The sequence below is a fragment of the Chlamydotis macqueenii genome, chromosome 1, assembly GCF_036417535.1.
Source record: "Chlamydotis macqueenii isolate bChlMac1 chromosome 1, bChlMac1.mat, whole genome shotgun sequence".
NCBI classification, from domain to species: domain Eukaryota; kingdom Metazoa; phylum Chordata; class Aves; order Otidiformes; family Otididae; genus Chlamydotis; species Chlamydotis macqueenii.
The window spans coordinates 85157816-85176102 of NC_141556.1; the positions used below are offsets into that span (position 1 = coordinate 85157816).

At 41.2% G+C, this 18287-nt stretch overlaps 1 protein-coding gene across 6 annotated transcripts; it reads left to right on the plus strand.

Moving 5' to 3' along the window:
- The first annotated feature begins 754 nt into the window (after nucleotides 1-754).
- PARP11 (poly(ADP-ribose) polymerase family member 11) lies at nucleotides 755-17792 on the plus strand. 6 transcript variants are annotated; one of them, XM_086759310.1, is made up of 9 exons: nucleotides 755-885; nucleotides 5661-5753; nucleotides 6390-6518; nucleotides 6617-6737; nucleotides 8018-8093; nucleotides 9583-9655; nucleotides 9743-9873; nucleotides 16341-16492; nucleotides 17024-17792. In XM_086759310.1, exons 2-9 carry the CDS (start codon nucleotides 5739-5741, stop codon nucleotides 17335-17337), a joined length of 1011 nt encoding a protein of 336 aa, XP_086615436.1. In that variant the 5' UTR covers nucleotides 755-885; nucleotides 5661-5738; the 3' UTR covers nucleotides 17338-17792. The 6 variants fall into 6 exon arrangements, with proteins under 6 accessions (XP_086615436.1, XP_086615426.1, XP_086615419.1 ...); XM_086759300.1 differs by having other exon boundaries at nucleotides 5683-5753; XM_086759320.1 differs by lacking the exon at nucleotides 755-885 and adding an exon at nucleotides 4759-4823 and having other exon boundaries at nucleotides 5683-5753.
- Nucleotides 17793-18287: the final 495 nt, after the last annotated feature.

An 18287-nucleotide genomic window follows, 5' to 3' on the forward strand; every position in this document is an offset into this window, starting at 1 on the left:
AGCTGTACCGTAAAGCTGCCCAAGAGCTCCAAACGCTCAGTTGATGAATGTCTGCAATGGGCTGCAGTTCTTATTCCCTTGGTCCTCATACCTCATGGATAGTATGCATGGTCACATCTGCTGCCTTGCCTGGCACTAACATGGTATCAGTTCTTTAAAATGCTATATGTACAGAATTAAATGCATATATATGCTTATGTATATGCATATTTCACAGGAAAATTATGGGTTGTGATAATTCCTTGGTAAAGCAGAGGCCCGTTGCTATCCAGAAGAACAGCCAATGATCAAAATAACTAAAAAACAAAGTTGTGCTGTGCAGAGCAGCAAGGGGTGCTGCAGAGGAGCACCTCACTGCCAAAATGCTACCCATACTGTGTGGCACCGAAAAGACTGCCAGAGCCGGCCCGACTGATAGGTGACGGTGAAGGTGATGGGGATGTTGACGGTCACAGGGCCGCTGGGCAGGCCGCCAGAGGACTGCGGAAGGAGGGAGGCTAGCGAGCAGGCGTGCAGGCCGCTGACAGCTCTACGGGGAGCAGGGGCAGGGGCTGAAGCAGGGGCTGGGGCTGCGGCTGGGGCTGTGGCTGCGGCTGGGGCTGGGGCTGGGTATGGGACTCCGCCCCTTTCCCTAGCCCCGCCTACCCCGCCTCACATTCGTAACCGGGCCTCGCCCCGCTGCGTGATGAGCCTATCGGGAGCGACGTACAGCAGCTGCTGCCCCGCCTCCTTCTTCTGTCACCGATAACGGAAGAGCCCGGAGGCCGAGTCGCGACGCGGTCCGCGCGGGGATTGCGTGCTGTCCCCACCCCCGCACTCTTCCCCCACCCTTCCCCCACCCCGGGCACCATGTGGGGAGCAAGCCCGGGGTGGACAGCCGATGCGGTGAGTGTGGGCGGGAGGGGGACGGGCAAAACGGCCGCTCCTTTCGTCTTTTTTCTCCTCAGGTCGTCACCGTACTACGCGCGCCCGCAGGCCGCTTCACCTCCGGCCCCGCCCCCGCCGGCGAGTGTGCGGCCAGGTTGGGGAAGGGAATTGGGAGTGTAGGCCACTGTCTTTGGGGAAGCCTGCGGTCCAGACGGAGAGGGAGTGGTGCCGTGCTTAGACCGACCGCCCCTGCCGTGCTCTTGAGCTCTAATGGGGTCAGCTCTGGAAAGGGTCGGGAAAGGGGTCCCCAGAAGCACAAAGTGAGTAAGTGGCGACACCACTGCGGAGGAGGTTGTCATTTCACGTGCCCCATACTAGGACTAATGCTGTCCTTCCCTCTCGCATCCCCTACCTGGCGTTGCACTCTTATCTCAGCCAAGTCTCCTGCTCAGGTCCCTTGTTCTCTAAGGAAGAGCCAGAGAGTCCCTTAGCACTGCTGGTGTTCTCAGCAGGGAACTATACAAAGTTGATGTTTGTAGGCAAAAGAGTCTTTGGCAGTAAAGCACAATTTGCCAAGTAGAAGCAGATAGCACAAGAAAACAGACAGAATAGCCCATCAGGATGCTTTTGTATTTTTTACTATGAGGGTTTTGAGACACTGGAACAGGTTGCCCAGAGAAGTTGTGAATGCCCAATCGTTTGAAGTGTTCAAAGTCAGGCTGGAGCAACCTAATCTAGTGAAAGATGTTCCTGCCCATGGTAGAGGGGATCGGACTAAATGATCTTCAGAGCTCCATTGCAGCCCAAACCATTCTGTGATTCTACACTCTGTAAAGTGTGTTTATCATTCAAACTTGAAAGTACTTCTGGAAAAATGAGGCAATGCATTACCCATAGTAGTAAAGCTATTCAGTTACAGCACAACACACGACAAGTGTTCATTCTGTTTAGGAGGGTGTTTTTGCTGTCAGAGTCACTGTGTTTAATGGGAGCTGTTCTGGTAACTCCTGGACCAGTAGAAACAGTGCTAGTAATGGGAGTTGAGAGCCCTTCTGTTAGCAACAGCATTGCTGCATCTTCGATAGCTGACATCCTGTCATCCAGATAAACCCACTGAGATTTTTCAGCTCAATGCACATGTGTTCAGGGTTTTTGGACAAAAAGCTACCTACTCCGTATAAACGGTGTGGGTTTGATTTTAAGTTCATCAGTAAGTTTAGCAATTTCCTTCAAGTATTTTGGATTTATATCACCTTTTAGAACAGCTCTTTTGGTTTTTATGGCTTTACATGTTCATGTCATTCTTCCAGACTTAGAATCATGGAATAGTTGGAAAGGACCTTTAAAGGTCATCTAGTCCAACCCCCCTGCAAGGAGCAGGAACATCTTCCACTAGATCAGGTTGCTCAGAGCCCAGTCCAGCCTGCCTTCAAACGTCTCCACGGGTGGGGCATTCACTACCTCTCTGGGCAACTTGTTCCAGTGCTTCACCACCCTCATCATAAAAAATTTCTTTACATCTAGTCTAAATCTACTCTCTTTTAGTTTAAAACCATTACTCCTTGTCCTATCGCTACAGGCCCTACTAAAGAGGTTCTCCTTGTCTTTCTTATAAGGTCCGGTTAGGTACTGGAAGGCTGCTATAAGGTCCCCTGGAGCCTTCCCTTCTCCACGCTGATCAGCCCCAACTTTCTCAGTCTGTCTCCATAGGAGAGGTGCACCAGCCCTCTGATCATCTTTGTGGCCCTCCTCTGGACCCTCTCCAACTGATCCATGTCCTTCTTATGTTGGGGGCTCCAGAGCTGGACACAGTACTCCAGCTTGGGGTTTCGTGAGAGCAGAGCAGAGGGGCAGAATCACCTCCCTTGACCCGCTGATCATGCTTCTTTTGATGCAGCCCAGGATGCAGTTGGCTTTCTGGGCTGCAAGTGTGTATTGCTGGCTCATGTCCAGCTTCTCATCCACTAGCACTCCAAGTCCTTCCCCTTGGGACTGCTCTTGATCCATTCTCTAATGGATGCGTTCTCCATACTTCTAAGTATCCTGGAATCCAGCTGTTTACCCTAGACTTACTTGTGACAAGGGCAATGCATGTGGATTGAATGGAACATTTTTGAAAGCTATGGGAATAACCGTCCCCTTAGTAAATTCTGGAGGGTGTGTTGCCCCCAGAGGAGTGTAAGTGTGTTGATGGGGCACAGATGAACATGCCTTCTCTGTTTGTAACTTGTTCAAAAGGTATTACTGATTTGATTGAACAGATTCAAGGCCCTGAACTAATGTTGGGATGGAGCTGAGATCTGTCCATTTTAGTGGGAACATGAGGAAACTAAAGGTTACCAGAAAAGCCTGAATTGCTTTCCTCTTAGCTTTAAAAAAGTGTAGTCTACCTCTGCCTTCTCTCTGTAGGAGAGAACATAGCCAAATACTCATCTGAGAGGAAGAATCAGGTTGAAGGTGAAAGATTATAACCAAAAGATGTTGGCCAGTTGTGCTTTAACACCAAGTTAATGTAGGCTCTGTGACTTTGTACTGCTGTGAGGAATAGAAGAGAAGTTGGCGGATGCCCTGTGAAATAGAGAACAGTTTTCTTATCTCTTTCAAAATATTTTTCCATGCAGCTGATGTACCTTTAGTGTAGTTCTGCTTGAACTTGATGCAGCTGTGCATGTATGTAGACTTGAGTAGGCTTCCATTTGTACTGAAATAGATTTGCCCCCAGATTCTGCAATTTAGAGATGTTGTGGAGGTCCACTTCTGATTCCCCTGTTTTCTAAGCATCTAGATTTTTGTAGCCCTTTGCAACTTTTGACAATGAGAATACAGTCTCTAGCTGTTACCACAAAGAGGTTCCTGGGATTGTTTTTTAAACAACCACAGAGAGCTAGCTTGGGAAAAATAAGGGGAAAGGGTAGGGCTAGAAGAAGTGCCTTCTGTTGTCAGCTCCTGCCCCAGTAGCACTGGCCAGCTGGTGCATACTTCTAGTCTCCATTTTTTTGCCTTCTTCAGGTCTCTACTTTTTTCTGGGTTGAAGTCTCCAGGAAACAACCGAAGCATCCAGGATATTAACTGGATATTGCTTGACTTACCTTTACTGGAGGCTGCTGTTCCACTTCTTGGAAGCAAAAGTTAAGTTGAGGACATTGTCGGAAAGAATGTTGCTCTTGGATAAGCAGTTAGAGTGAATGAATTCAGATACACCCCCCCCAAACTACTTAGAATTTTTGCTTCGGGTGGGACATGGCAGACAAAGTTGACATGTTAGGAGATCTATGCAAGTATAGTAAGTACTTTCAGACTTTTCAGTATTTCATTGATGAATGAAGAAGGAGCTGAAATCTGACAGGGACTGTTCTTCTAAAGTTATTTTGACATAGCTCTTGGTAGGATTGAACTTATCTAAATGCTTTTTGAACTTCCATAAATTTGCAGCATCCACAGCATACCATGAAAAGGAATTTCATAGATTGCCATCTGTTTTATGAAGAAGTTTCTTTCACTTGTTTTGAACTTAACATGTTGTTGTGGTTTTGTTTAGTGAGGGGGGGGCCTAATGTGGCCTTCTGTAGGAAACTGCTAGAAGTTGCTCCCCTTTGTTCAGTGGACTCGGCCAGGCCTAGGGCAGACCTGCTGCTGGCCAAGGCCGAGCCAATTGGTAGCAGAATGATCCCTGATAACACCTCTGCGATAATGTATTTAAGAAGGGGAAAACAGAAAAAAAAAGAGAGAAGAGAAGATGTGAAGAAGCTGAGTGGGGGCAGAGAGGGGGAGGAGCCAGCCTTGTGGGCCTTGCAGGCCTCACCCTCTGCTCCTGCCAGGCAGCCGACTGGGCCCGACTCGGCCCGGCCGGGCTGCAAGAAGTGGAGAGGAGATGAGATGTGAAGAGATCCTGAGAGGCATCTGCCTGCCTGTTGTGAAGAACTTTTCTTGTGAGAGGAACGGCTGCAGACGCCAAGGTCAGTTCAGAAGGACGGGGAGGAGTAATGCGGCCCCTGGCCCCTGGCCGCCTGTGGTCTGCGGCCCCTGGCCACCCTGCAGCCTGTGGTGATGACCATGGTGGAGCAGGTTGTCCGCCTGCAGCCCATGGAGGTCCACGGAGGAGCAGAGATCCTCTTGGAGCCCATGAAGGACCCCACATTGGGGGAGGTGGATGCCTGAAGGAGGCTGTGGCCTGTGGAGGGCCCGCTGGGACAGCTGTTCTGGAGGGACTGAACTCCATGGAAGAGATGACCTACGCCGGAGCAGTTTCACGAAGGACTGTGGCGTATGGGTGGGACCCCACGAAGGAGCAGGGAAGGAATGTGAGGAGTTCTTCCCCCGACGATGACACAGCGGCGTAAAACAACGGTTGATGAACTGACCGCAACCCCCATTCCCTGTGCTGCTCGGGGAGGGGGAAGGTAGTAGAGATAATGTTAAGCTTGGGAAGAGGGAGGGGTGAGGGGAGTTTATCTTGTTCTCTGTCTCATTATCCGGCTATTTTTAGTAATAAATGAATAGTTTTCCCCAGGTCGAGTCTGTTTTGCCCGTAACGGTAACTTTAAGGATTTTCTCCCTCTCCTTATCTCAAACCTCAAGCCTTTTTTTTTTCTTATATTATCTCCCTCTATTCTCTCGGAGTGTGGGGGGAGTGAGAGAGAGACTGTGTAGTCTAGTCCCGATCAGGGCTGAACTATGACACACCTGCAGCCTTTGATAGGTGTCTCCTTCTTATGTTGGAAGAAAATGTGATTTGTTATTCCCTCTTCAGTTTTGTCATAATTTTGTAGACCTCTGCTATATCCTTTCCTCAGTCCTTTTTCTTCCATCCTGCAGAACCCCAACTATGGTAGTCATTACTTGTGTGGAAGCCACTCTGGCTTTTTATGTGAATGTTCTCTGTAATTGTAAGTACAGAACACCAGTAATTTTAGTGTATCATTTTTAAGTGAGTGCGTTAGAGGGGAAACAAACCTTCATGCAGTGTTGAGGAATAATGCACTGTGGACTTGCGCAGTTAAACAATTCTATTATTTGTCTTAGTTTTTAATTTTTTTTCTAACAACTTCTGATATCCAGTTCATTTGTTCACTATTGGTGAGTAGCTAGTAGGTGTTTTCATCAAGCTATCAGATGTAACCCCAACACCTAATTCCCGAGTGGTATGTAACTCGGAGCCTGTTGTATATATGAATGGCCTTGCTCGTATGACCATCAGTATGAAATTTAGCACCTCTCTTTGATATGATAAAGCCTATAGCTCTTGCCTTTACTGGGACACTTACAGAAATTTGAGAAAGTTTTGAAAATTTTTAACTAATTTGAAGGATAATACTGGATAAGTAGCAAACTGAGAATTTTTCTCTGAAAAAGAGAAAACAAATCTGCCCCCTGCCTGCCAGAGTTTTTTTTAAGTATTGCAAATTCGCTTTATTTTACTTTTGCAGATTCACTTTATTTTACTTTTTTATGAATTTCTCAAATAATGCAGTTTTGCAAATAGTAGCAAAACTTTTTTGTTTATATGTGTGTGAATGTTTCAGGAAATGCTTCAAAGAACATCAGAAGACTTTTTTCCAAAGATGGAAACTTCAGTTGAAGAGATGGATACCTCTGATACCCAGTGGGGCTGGTTTTATTTGGCTGAGTGTGGTAAATGGCATATGTTTCAGGTAAATACCTATGAAGTTATATTAGCTGTGATGGATTCCCTACATCAAACTACCTATTGCTGAATTAGTCTAAATGTACTTTTTCATTTATTTTCAAGACTGAATCAAACAGTCATTGCTCTGTTAGCAGCGAGGATATTGAAAGGAGCTTCCAAACAAACCCACATGGCTCTGTTTCTTTTACTACTGCAAAATTTAACTACACTCTAGACTTTTCAGGTATGTATCTTTTCATAGAGTAAATTTAAATAATAGAAGGTGCCAGGTACACCAGTTCATTTGTTCATTCAGCAGGTCATTCTCCTCTTATCTAGTGCAAAAACTTGTGATTGGAAATGTCTTCTTTACTGCAAAGTACATAGGAGTTTTTCGAAGCAGCTGCCCTGATACATTTTCTAGGGTAGTTTATTAATAAAATAGCATGTCTTGTTTAGTAACACTCCATCATGTTACTGCTGCTTACCTCAGCTGTAGGTGGTATGTAGCAGAAATCTACGGGACTGGGAATTTTGAACCTTTTTTCTTTAACGTGCAGCTGCTTGTAAGCTTGAAAAACCTCTTCCGTTCAGAGTCAGTATAAGAAGCATAGATATGAAGGAAGCTTTCTGCAAAATACTGGTGTCAATGTGATTCAGTAATTCAGCACGTAGTTGAAGCCAATTCTGTTGTCAGAATAATGAGGAAATAGGCCAAAGGATTTTCTAGTAGATTGTAAAGATCTCGCTTACGCCGTGCTTGTAAATTACAGAATATTATAGGATTTTAATGTATGTAGCTAATTATAAATTAATCTGTCCTTTGTTCAAAGGTGTGTTCTAATGACTTCCTTTTTTATTTTTTTGCACTTTTTTGTCCGTGAATTGTTTATTTTATGATTAAATTATGGAACAGCTATATGCTTAAATAGAAGCCTCTTCCAAATCAGAGGAGATAATAGTATTTCAAATACAGAAAGTGGGGACTAGGTTAAACAGCGATGTACTGGGCATAAAGTAGGATGTAACAATACAATGAGTTTTATGTTTACTTGTGTTGAAATGTCTATTTAGAAAAAAAAAAAAACAACCTTTGTTTTGCATCTGGAATAAAAACACTAAATGCAAATGCTAAAGAACGATTTTTTTATGTTACTGTTTGTAAGTCATGATGTCTTGCATTAAAGATAGTAGTAATATGCTTTGTCGTCCTAGTTGTATTAAAGCCAGTGGAAATTTTACCAGTGATTTAGTGGGGCTGAATGTTAGATGGGTATTGTAACAATAAACTTTTTGTTTGTGTGATGTTTGCGCATTTTACCAACTCATATAAATGACAATCATTCTGATGCCTGTATTTAGAAACATTTATTGAAAATGCTGATTTGATAATTGTTGAAATAGAAATACTTGTCAAGCAACTTTGGGTGTAGTAATGTTATTTTTAAAAAGGGCACTTAAATGTTTCATATGCTATAGATGAATTCCAGAAACGTTTCATCCTAACTCTTGTTTTATGCTCAGTGATGAAACAAACCAACCTAACTACCCTTAAGCAACGTCCCATAAAGCGAGCTCCCTTTTCTATCAGTGCTTTCAGGTAAGGAAATAAAAGGAAAGCTACTTATTTTTATTTTATTCCTGATTCTTCTAAGTAAAATGAAACAAAAATATGTTTTATATTTATTTACTTTTTGCATCAAACAGTTTGAGAGGTGAACCAAGGTGAGAGAGCTAGTCAAGTGAAGAAGGAGGTGAAGACTGACAAAAGAATTTTTAGTTTGTTTTTTATCTTTTTTTCTGAGAAAGTAAGGAACTTTTAGGGGGAGAGGTAAGGCATGCTGAAGACTAATATCCTTTGGCAATGTTCTTAAAGCTATGCCTGACTTTAGCCATTGGAGTCCCTTGCTGTAAATGCCTCTTGAATCGGAATTGCTGTGGAGACAGCAAAAAATGGAGTAGTTTGCTCCATTGTAGTAATGGCTTCATAAATTATTTAGAAGTATTGTTGTAACAGCAGAAAAGATAGAGTTATGTTTTCTTGCCTGTATGTATGTCACAAGAAATTGTATCATAACAACCAGATTGTTTTATGAGTCTAATTGCTTTAGACTGTAAGTTTCTTACTATTTGATCGAGTATTAGATCTATAGCTGTGCTGATGTAAATATGATACTCACTAAACAATCAACTGAGCTATTCAGTGATAATACCACAGGTAAAATTGACTGTATGGAATATGTGCATTTTTTTTCCCCAAATAGTTCATTAGAAATAATTTTCGTTCTCCATTGTAGTCTGCTTATACTTTCAAAAACAAATTTGGGATTTGCAATAAGAAATGTAGTAGCAGTCTCTTTACACTCATTCAAGAAGGCCTGTTTTTTTTTTAAGTGTCAGCAGTTTTTTTTATGGGTATTTGCTGAAAAGTGAATGCAATAATGTGGCAATTTACTTTTGTTTTTTGAATAATTGCATTCAGTGCTCTCTTTCTATGTGATGACACCATTATTTAGTTTCAGGAGATTGCTTCTTTTAGTCTCAATTTTAAGGCTTAAAAGCTGCTATGTATGTAGTGTATATGCTTAAAATACACTTTCTTGAGGGTTTGGTTTTGTTTTTCTAAAAACAAATTCAGCTATAATTTTCAAGTGTGTATTTCTAACCTGATGCTTTTAAGTAGTTCAAATAAGGGCTCAGTTTCCAGACGCTTAGGCTAGTTGTAATTCTTGATAGTTTTGAATGGTCAGGCTATATCTACACTGTCACACTTCTAAATTTATGTTACTGTCCTTCTGACCGTCTCTTCTGATTTCTCTTCCTATATTTTATTGGGTAGATGATGTATTAAAATGGTTCATTTCTGTGGTTTATTTATAATAAGCTAAGCCAGAATTTGAATACAAGATAAGACCTTAACTGCTGACAACAGCCTTTGTTTGAATTAAAACCATAAGTAGTTTTGTATTGTGTAAGGGTTTGTTTTGGTTTTTTTTTTTGCGTATTGTATTGTTTGGGGCAGGAGTTTGACAGGAAGAAAATGCCTCATGTCTTTGATGTGATGTTTTTTTACCTTTTTTTGTTTAAAGTTTTATCTGTGAAAATGAGGCTATCCCTATGCCTTCACACTGGGAGAATGTAAAGACTGAGGAGCCATATCAGGTAAGAGCTGATATGCAAGTTGCTCAAAAACATGTGATAATGAAATAATGCATCAAATTGAAATCGTACTAACCTCTCTTTTTCCAGCTTATTCCATTGCAAAAGAAAACAAATGAATATAATGAAGTTTCTAGTCTCTTTGGAAAAACAATGGATAGCCACCGAATTAAAAGAATTAAGAGAATACAAAATCTAGACTTGTGGGAGTTTTTTTGCAGGTGAGATTATTTCTGAAACCAACAGTCTTAGGATTGTTAATGGGGCAAATCTTGAAGCCATGCAGCAGAAATTTGTTTAATTGCTTTTGTTATTAATGAAAATGTATTACTTTTTATATTTTCAAAATTTTCTTCTTTGCCATTCCTCTTTATTTAAAATTCCAATTTCAAGAGTTTGTAGCTTTTACAGGTGCAGAAATGTAATACTTGTAGAAATGCATTAAGTGTAGGGATAGTGCAGATAAGACTGATGCATTAAAGATGTTCAGGATGTCCATGTGGTAGATGCCCATGACACAGTGAAGTAAAGGAGAATAAAAACAACCTTTTGTAAAATAATCCCTTGACAGGCTTGTATTTTTTAATTTTTAGTGAACAAAGCAAATGAATATTTGTGGCTTTTTTAATTTCTCAACTTTATGAAACCTAGGACAGAATTAAGTGTCAAATTAGCACATATTCCTGTAATTTATTTAAGTTTAATGTGCTACAACAGCTTTTCCTGATTTTCCCTCTTCATATTGTGCTGGCCTGGAAGAAGTAGGAAGTGCAGAGTTCTGTTACCACTTATTTCGTAGTACCAATTTTAAGCAGTTGTATTTGACAAAAGTCATTTGTGTAGCCTCTAAGAAGGAGTACATATCAGAATAAGTTTTAAATATGTATTACACTATTAAAACCAACTGAGCTAATAATGGTTGGCCAGAAGGCCAACCGCATCCTGGGCTGCATCAAGAGGAGCGTGGCCAGCAGGTCGAGGGAGGTGATTCTGCCCCTCTACTCTGCCCTGGTGAGACCCCACCTGGAGTACTGTGTCCAGTTCTGGAGTCCCCAACACAAGAAGGACATGGACCAGTTGGAAAGGGTCCAGAGGAGGGCCACAAAGATGATCAGAGGGCTGGAGCACCTCTCCTATGAGGACAGGCTGAGAGAGTTGGGGCTGTTCAGCCTGGAGAAGAGGAGGCTCCGGGGAGACCTGATAGCGGTCTTCCAATACCTCAAGGGGGCCTACAGGAAAGATGGGGAGAAGCTGTTCAGTAGGGCCTGTTGTGATAGAACAAGGGGTAATGGGTGTAAATTAGAAGGAGGTAGGTTTAGATTAGATATTAGAAAAAAATTTTTTACAATGAGAGTTGTAGAGCACTGGAACAGGTTGGCCAGAGAGGTGGTGGAGGCCCCATCTCTGGAAACGTTCAAGGCCAGGCTGGATGAGGCTCTGAGCAACCTGATCTAGTCAGGGATGTCCCTGCTTCTTGCAGGGGGGTTGGACTAGATGACCGTTGAAGGTCCCTTCCAACTCTAACTATTCTATGATTCTATGAGGAAATAACTAAGCAAATGTATATTAAAATTTGCATAAGTTATATGATTTTTGAAAGATATGTGATATATTGTTCATTTAAAGCTATATAATGAATTTGAATAAGAAAGTTAATTTAAGTTCCTGGTTAAGAGAGTTAGCCTCCTCTTAATTACAAATTTGTTTGGTTATATTTACCTGTTTAAGTATTAAGGCTTGTTTGCTTGACCTTGTTTTTCAACATCTACCTTTCTTCAAATAAGTTTCTGTAGAGGTGTATTTATACCATCTTAATGTAAATCTTAATTTTTGAGAATAGGAATAGCAAGCAGACTTCAAAGTAAATATCCTTTGAGTCTCCAGTGTAGATGGCAGATGGGGGCAGGGGAAGACCTTTTTTGCTTAGTTTAGGAACTGATGTCATTTGGACAGTACGCTAGTTTTCCTGACTGGTCAGTAAGTAGATTTCATGGTTTAAGAACTCTCAGCCTATGGATGCTGTGCTAGAATACTCCCAAGGTACAAAACTGAGAATGGGACTTAGAATTTCATATGTCAGGAGTATTACAGTATTGCCGTATAACTACAAAACAAGGTAGTTGTTAGTACCTGTGCAGTATAAAAGCATACGGAGAAAAGTAATTTCAGTTTTAAAACTTTTTTTCCTGTGTCAAAAATATACAAGTAACAATGAAAATTGCTAGAATAAGTGTATGCAATTGAGGCTTAGCTGCTTTTATGCTGAGGGTAAAATACAGTCTTGGAGTAGGTAGGCTTACACACACCAGTGAAGAAATTATTGCGTGGTACTATCTTACAAAGAAGCAGGTATTCCAGCACCTCAAATTCACTTTTAGTCTCCCATGTGAGAAAGTGGAAGTAACAGAAGGTCAATCTTAGTTGACCATATTTTGGTTTATGCACCTGGAGCACCTCTACTATGAGGACAGGCTGAGACAGTTGGGGCTGTTCAGCCTGGAGAAGAGGAGGCTCCAGGGAGACCTTTGTCCTGGTTTTGGCAGGGATGGAGTTAATTTTTCCTCTCAGTATCTCCTATGTTTTGGATTTCATGTGTGAAGAATGTTGATAAACACCCTGATGATACCAGTTGTTGTGAATGAGACCAAGGACACTGTCCTGCTTTCCAAGTCTCGCTAATTTGCAGATGCAGGAAGCTGGGAGAAAGACAGACAGAATAATTGATCCAAACTGGCCAAACAGAGTATTCCATGCCATAAACGTCATGCTCAGTATATAAGTGGGGGCAGGCGAGGGTGGGTATCTGCCTTCCTGGCATCCATCTTTCCTGCTTGTTTTGCTGGCATCGTTCCCTCTACCTTGCTGGCTCCCTTTTGCTCCGTTGCTTGCTGCTCGGTTTTGTTTCCGTGATCGCTGCTTGGGACGGGCTGTATCGGTCATTGGGACATCGGGTGGTGAGAAAACACATATTGTTCACTTTGTATATTTTTAATATTCTTATATTCTGTTATTATTGTAGTTTTCCCTTTTTATTTTAGGAGTTCTCCTTCCTTCCCAATTCTCTCCCCCATCCCCCTGAGGAGGGGGAGGGTGAGCGAGAAAATGTGTGGTAATTTGGGCTAAACTATCACAACCTTATAGTGGCCTTCCAGTACCTAAAGGGAGCCTATAAGAAAGACAAGACAAAACTCTTTAGTAGGGCCTGTTTCAATAGGACAAGGGGTAATAGTTTTAAAATAGAGGGAGGTAGATTCAGATTACACATTAAGAAAAAAATTTTTACCATGAGGGTGATGAAACACTGGAACAGATTGCCCAGAGAGGCGGTGGATGCCCCGTCCTTGGAAACATTCAAGGCCATTTTGGATGGGGCTCTGAGCAACCTGATCTAGTGGAGGCTGTCCCTGCTTCTTGCAGGGGAGTTGGACTAGATGACCTTTAAAGGTCCTTTCCAACCCTAACCATTCTATGATTCTGTCTGTTTGGAGTTGTAGAGGAAGTAGAAAGCAAGCAAGTTGTAGAGCAAGTAGAAAACAGGTTTTGGTCAGTGAGATAGCTGACCATCTTTAGAAACAGCTTGTGTGCTTGCATATATACGAAGAGCATGTCTCTGGGTATTTAGTTTTGCTGTAGGTTTCTCCCTTATTGAGAGCTGCCTGTATGAGAGCCTTCTGAGTGGTGGATCAACTTAATTCTATTTTACCGGATTAGCTTGTCACTGCTGGTGAAACGTGATAAGATGATGTTTCTTAGAACAGTTGGACTCAATTTCTGTTCCAAATAAACAAAAAGTCCAGCTGTGACATTTGTGCATGCTGCAGAACCACCTTCCCAGTGTGCTTAGTATATTCCACTAGTTAGGAGGAACAATTGCTGCTGAACTTTTGTGGTTTTGTGAAAGTGTTTTGTTTCATCAATAAGGTCAGTGATTAAATTTGAGCATTGCTTGAATTATTATTTGCATTATTGTAGTGGTTGAAACATGTTTGCTTGTTATAATAGTTCCCATATTAATGACTACTTTAAATTAACTGATTTTATGAAATAAACTGGTTGAATATAGTGAAGGGCAGAACATTTTTTGACAATTGATTATTCATCTTTTCTATAAATTTGTTCTGTTGCCCTGTTTCAAGAGAAGTTACTCTAGGCTACCTTTAAAGATTGTTAGAGATCAGCAGACAACAATAGAGGGCTGCTGATTGAAAAATTTCAAATGTTCAGCATTACTAGCCCTTAGCTCAGACATGTTGTCTCACACAGGTAGTTTTCTCAAGATGCAGGGAACATTTACTCCTGGGTTTTGTTGAATTGCTGGTAAAGTGGAACTTGAGTGCCCAGAACCTCTCTACCTCTGACACAAAATGTCACAAATGAGATTATTAGTAAAACCTCCGCCCTTGAGATTCTACTAACATTCTTCTGGTTTGGAAAGCAGCTGTAGGGGGGAAAAAAAGACACACATAAAAATTTAAGTTGCTAAGACACAGGTATTTTAGTTTGCACTAAATAGAGGAGAAAAAACCCTGTATCTTTCAAGCTAAGTACTGCAAGATTTTAACTTTTATGAAATGTAGTTATTTATAAATAATACATAATTGCAATGTAATGCCATTAATATGATAATGAATCTTTGCTGCTTGTCTTTTTCCCTGGACCTGGTTGATAAGTCTTCCCCAGATTATATCTAAACTGTAGGCCCTGAAAATGTTTCCCCAATTCAGGTGTGCACTCCAGTTACAAGCAGATTGCTTAATTTGATAAACCTAAGTATGTGCCTGATAAACTTAAGTATGTAGCACAGTGTCCCATGCACTACGGCTTTTATAGGAAGAAAATTTGTGTACACAGACAAGAACAAAGCTATGATGCACTCTGACTTGTTTTTGTGTGGACAGTCAAAGGATCATAACTATGAACAGCTCAATGATTTAGAAGCAGCTCCAGAGTCAAGTTCTTAATGGATCTTAGGAAAAGCCAGCTGACAGAAAGTCACTTTAAAAAGATTGATGGAAAACATATGTATTCTTTAACTGAAGGTGTGCTATGGACTTCTGCCCATGAGACTGTAATATAGGTTCACCTATAGTACAAAGGTTATTTTTTTTCAAAATTGTAGACCAATGTAACCCTGACAATGCATAATTTATCTCTTTTAGAAAGTATGTGAACCATAAATTCATAATAATTCATTATGAAATTATCATGTTGAAGTAATTTTACCTAAATTGACCAGTGACAAGTGGCGTTCCTCAGGGGCATTCCTCAGGGGCCTGTACTGGGACCAGTGCTGTTTAACATGTTTGTCAGCGACATGGACAGTGGAACTGAGTGCACCTTCAGCAAGTTTGCTGATGACACCAAGCTGTGTGGTGCCATCAACATGCTGCAGGGAAGGGATGCCACCCAGAGGTAACAGGCTGGAGAGGTGGGACCATGCAAACCTCATGAAGTTCAACAAGGCCAAGTGCAAGGTGCCGCATATGGGTTGTGGCAGTCCCAGGCACAAACACAGGCTGGGCGGAAAATAGATTGATAGCAGCCCTGAGGAGAAGGACTTCGGGGTGCTGGTGGACAAGAAGCTCAACATGAGCCAGCAATGCACGCTTGCAATCCAGAAAGCCAACTGCATCCTGGGCTGCATCAAGAGGAGCGTGAGCAGCAGGTTGAGGGAGGTGATTCTCCTCCTCTGCTCTGCCCTGGTGAGACCCCACCTGGAGTACTGTGTCCAGTTCTGGAGGCCCCAACATAAGAAGGACATGGACCAGTTGGAGCAAGTCCAGAGGAGGGCTGTGAAGATGATCAGAGGGCTGGAGCACCTCTCCTATGAAGAGAGGCTGAAAGAGTTGGGGCTGTTCAGCCTGGAGAAGAGAAGCCTCCAGGGAGACTTTATTGCAACCGTTCAGTACTTAAAGGGGGCCTACAAGAAAAGTGGAGAGGGACTTTTGACAGGGATGTGTTGTGACAGGACAAGGGGTAATGGATCTGATATAGAAGGAGGTAGATTCAGACTAGATAGAAGGAAAAATTGTTTTACAGTGAGGGTAGTGGAACACTGGAACAGGTTGCCCAGAGAGATGGTGGACACCTCATCCCTGGCAACATTCAAGGCCAGGTTGGATGGGGCTCTGAGCAACCTGATCTAGTGGAAGATGTCCCTGCTCATTGCAAGGGGGGTTGGGACTAGATGACCTTTAAAGGTACCTTCCAACCCAAACTATTCTATGATTCTAAAAATTTAAGTAATTGCATTTTTAATATTTTTGCTGGTTTACCTTGGTAATTATACTTTGTAATCCACTAACTTTGTTATCCATCCTGCTATGCTATTTAAATAGGTGGAGGGAACAAAATGAGAGAAAAATGCCTTTCTTTTAAAAATGTATCTGCAGAAAATGACCACAATGAAACTAATGCCAACTGCACGATGTTGATAAAATTGGTATAAAAGACCTTTTTTCCATATCTTGGATTACTTCTGAAAATAGTCCACAGCATCCAGAAGTGTGTGATTTCTAAACATGTAGCTTAAGAATTCTGATCTGTTTAAAAACTAGAATCATCTAGACCCTTGTGCAAGTTGAATGTATGGAGTGGTTTAGGTCAGTCCTGTCTGCAGTGTTTTCAGAGTAGTAACTTAATTTGATTGTGCATATGTTTGTAATGCTGTATTGTGTGTTCTTGGTAGGAAAAAAGCTCAGCTAAAGAAGAAAAGAGGTATCCCAGTTATTAATGAGCAGATGTTATTTCATGGCACCAGTAATGAATTTGTAGAAGCAATATGTATTCATAACTTTGACTGGAGAATAAATGGGATGCATGCTGCTGTATATGGAAAAGGTAAGTATTTTTGTCACATACAGCAATTTGGTAATTTTAACAGTTCAACATTAAGTGTTGGGGATGTCCCTGCTCATTGCAGGGGTGTTGGACTAGATGACCTTTGAAGGTCCCTTCCAACCCTAACCATTCTATGATTCTATGATTCTGTAAGTGTTTCCTATAGTGTGTTCTTTGTGATATACTCCCTGTGTTTATCCAAGAACTGTTTAATATAGCTCTACTTTTATATCAAGTGCAATTAAGGAAGCTAGGATGCAGTAAGGAATGTAATTGTCACAACTGGCTGGTTGTGAGTGTGGGGAAGGGATGCTCAACAAAGCAGTGTTGATCACAAGACAATCTCCCTTCTAAAATGTTCCCGCTAAAAATATTTGGTCATATTGCTATAATCTAATGATTTAGGAAAAAAAATGGCTTGCTAATGAACATAAAAGAGCATACATCTTGCATCATCCTGATAGCTGTCCGTACTCTAGTAGTTAAAGCTGTCATGATAAGAATGTAATCAGATTTTTTTTTATTTGAAAGGGACGTATTTCGCAAGAGATGCATCATATTCCAGTCGTTTCTGCAAAGAGGACATGAAGCATGGAGATACTTTTCAAATTCATGGTGTGAATCTGCAGCCTCATCTGCATAGACCAGATAAAGTCATGTTTCTTGCTCGTGTATTAACTGGTGACTATATCAATGGTGATTCAAAATACATGAGGCCTCCTTCAAAAGATGGAAGTTTTGTGAACTTGTATGACAGTTGTGTGGATAACACCTGGAACCCAAAGATCTTTGTTATCTTTGATGCCAACCAGATCTACCCTGAATACTTAATAGAATTTTGTTAAGTTTGAAAGGAGCTGAACTGGTTTATGTCTTTTTTGATACTTTTTTTTCCTTTTGTAAAGACAACAGTGTAGAAACAGGAAGCATGAAAGCAGAGAGGTGAAAGAAAAGCTAGCATACTTTTATGGAGGAGGGAGCCTAGTAAACATTTAAGAGAGATTGTTGAACTGTTTTTAAAAATCTGTAAGCATCACTAATGCATTTTTCAAATGTAGAGACTATTACAAATTTGAAATTGCTAAGTGAGCCTTAAATACATTGGGCATTGGTAAATTTTCAAAAGCAAGATTTATGTTCTGATTTTTTAAATATATTACAAGTATTTATTCATGTGGTAGAAATATGCTGTAATATAGTATGCATATGATGAAACTAATCTTTTATAAAGATTGTCTGAGGAATGTAAAAATAACAAAACAAGAACAACAAAAAAAACCCTAGGGGTCTTAGCCACATATGTGTGTGTGTGTGTGTCTGTGTTCTGTGGTACACATTGCTTTGTGTTTGGAGGTCTCTTAATTTGGATTCTAAACCTACAAAAAAAAAGTTAATCTGGAGAAAATTGATGAAGGAGCTATAAAGTTCACAAAAGCTGTTATGTTTACCTTTAGGTAAGTTTTACTGTAAGCATCAATTATATACTTGCAAAACTTTAATCATATACTTGCAAGATTACAAAACCCTTGCACTAGGATTTGAACTTTGGTTTTGATGGAAATGATGCCCATAAGCTCCTGTGGTTCTAATTGCTTGGCATGTACCTGTTGAGCTTAGCTTTGGGATATCAGCAGTGCCAAACACCTTTCTGAGTTCTTATTCTATAGAAATTTTGCCCTCTGGTTATAGTCTGCATGCGTATGCACTTGCATTCATGTAGCTGCGCTGCTGTAATTCTTGCCTGGTCAGGTTTTAAGAAGCACTCAGTGCTTGGATAGTTGCTGTAACTGAAGAT

Bases quoted from the DNA above. Each gene is read 5' to 3' on its own strand.
- PARP11 (XM_086759293.1), top strand. From the start codon at position 850: ATGTGGGGAGCAAGCCCGGGGTGGACAGCCGATGCG. The intron at 886-6,389 runs GTGAGTGTGGGC...TGAATGTTTCAG, and splicing joins CGGGGTGGACAGCCGATGCG to GAAATGCTTCAAAGAACATC. The intron at 6,519-6,616 runs GTAAATACCTAT...TTTATTTTCAAG, and splicing joins GTAAATGGCATATGTTTCAG to ACTGAATCAAACAGTCATTG.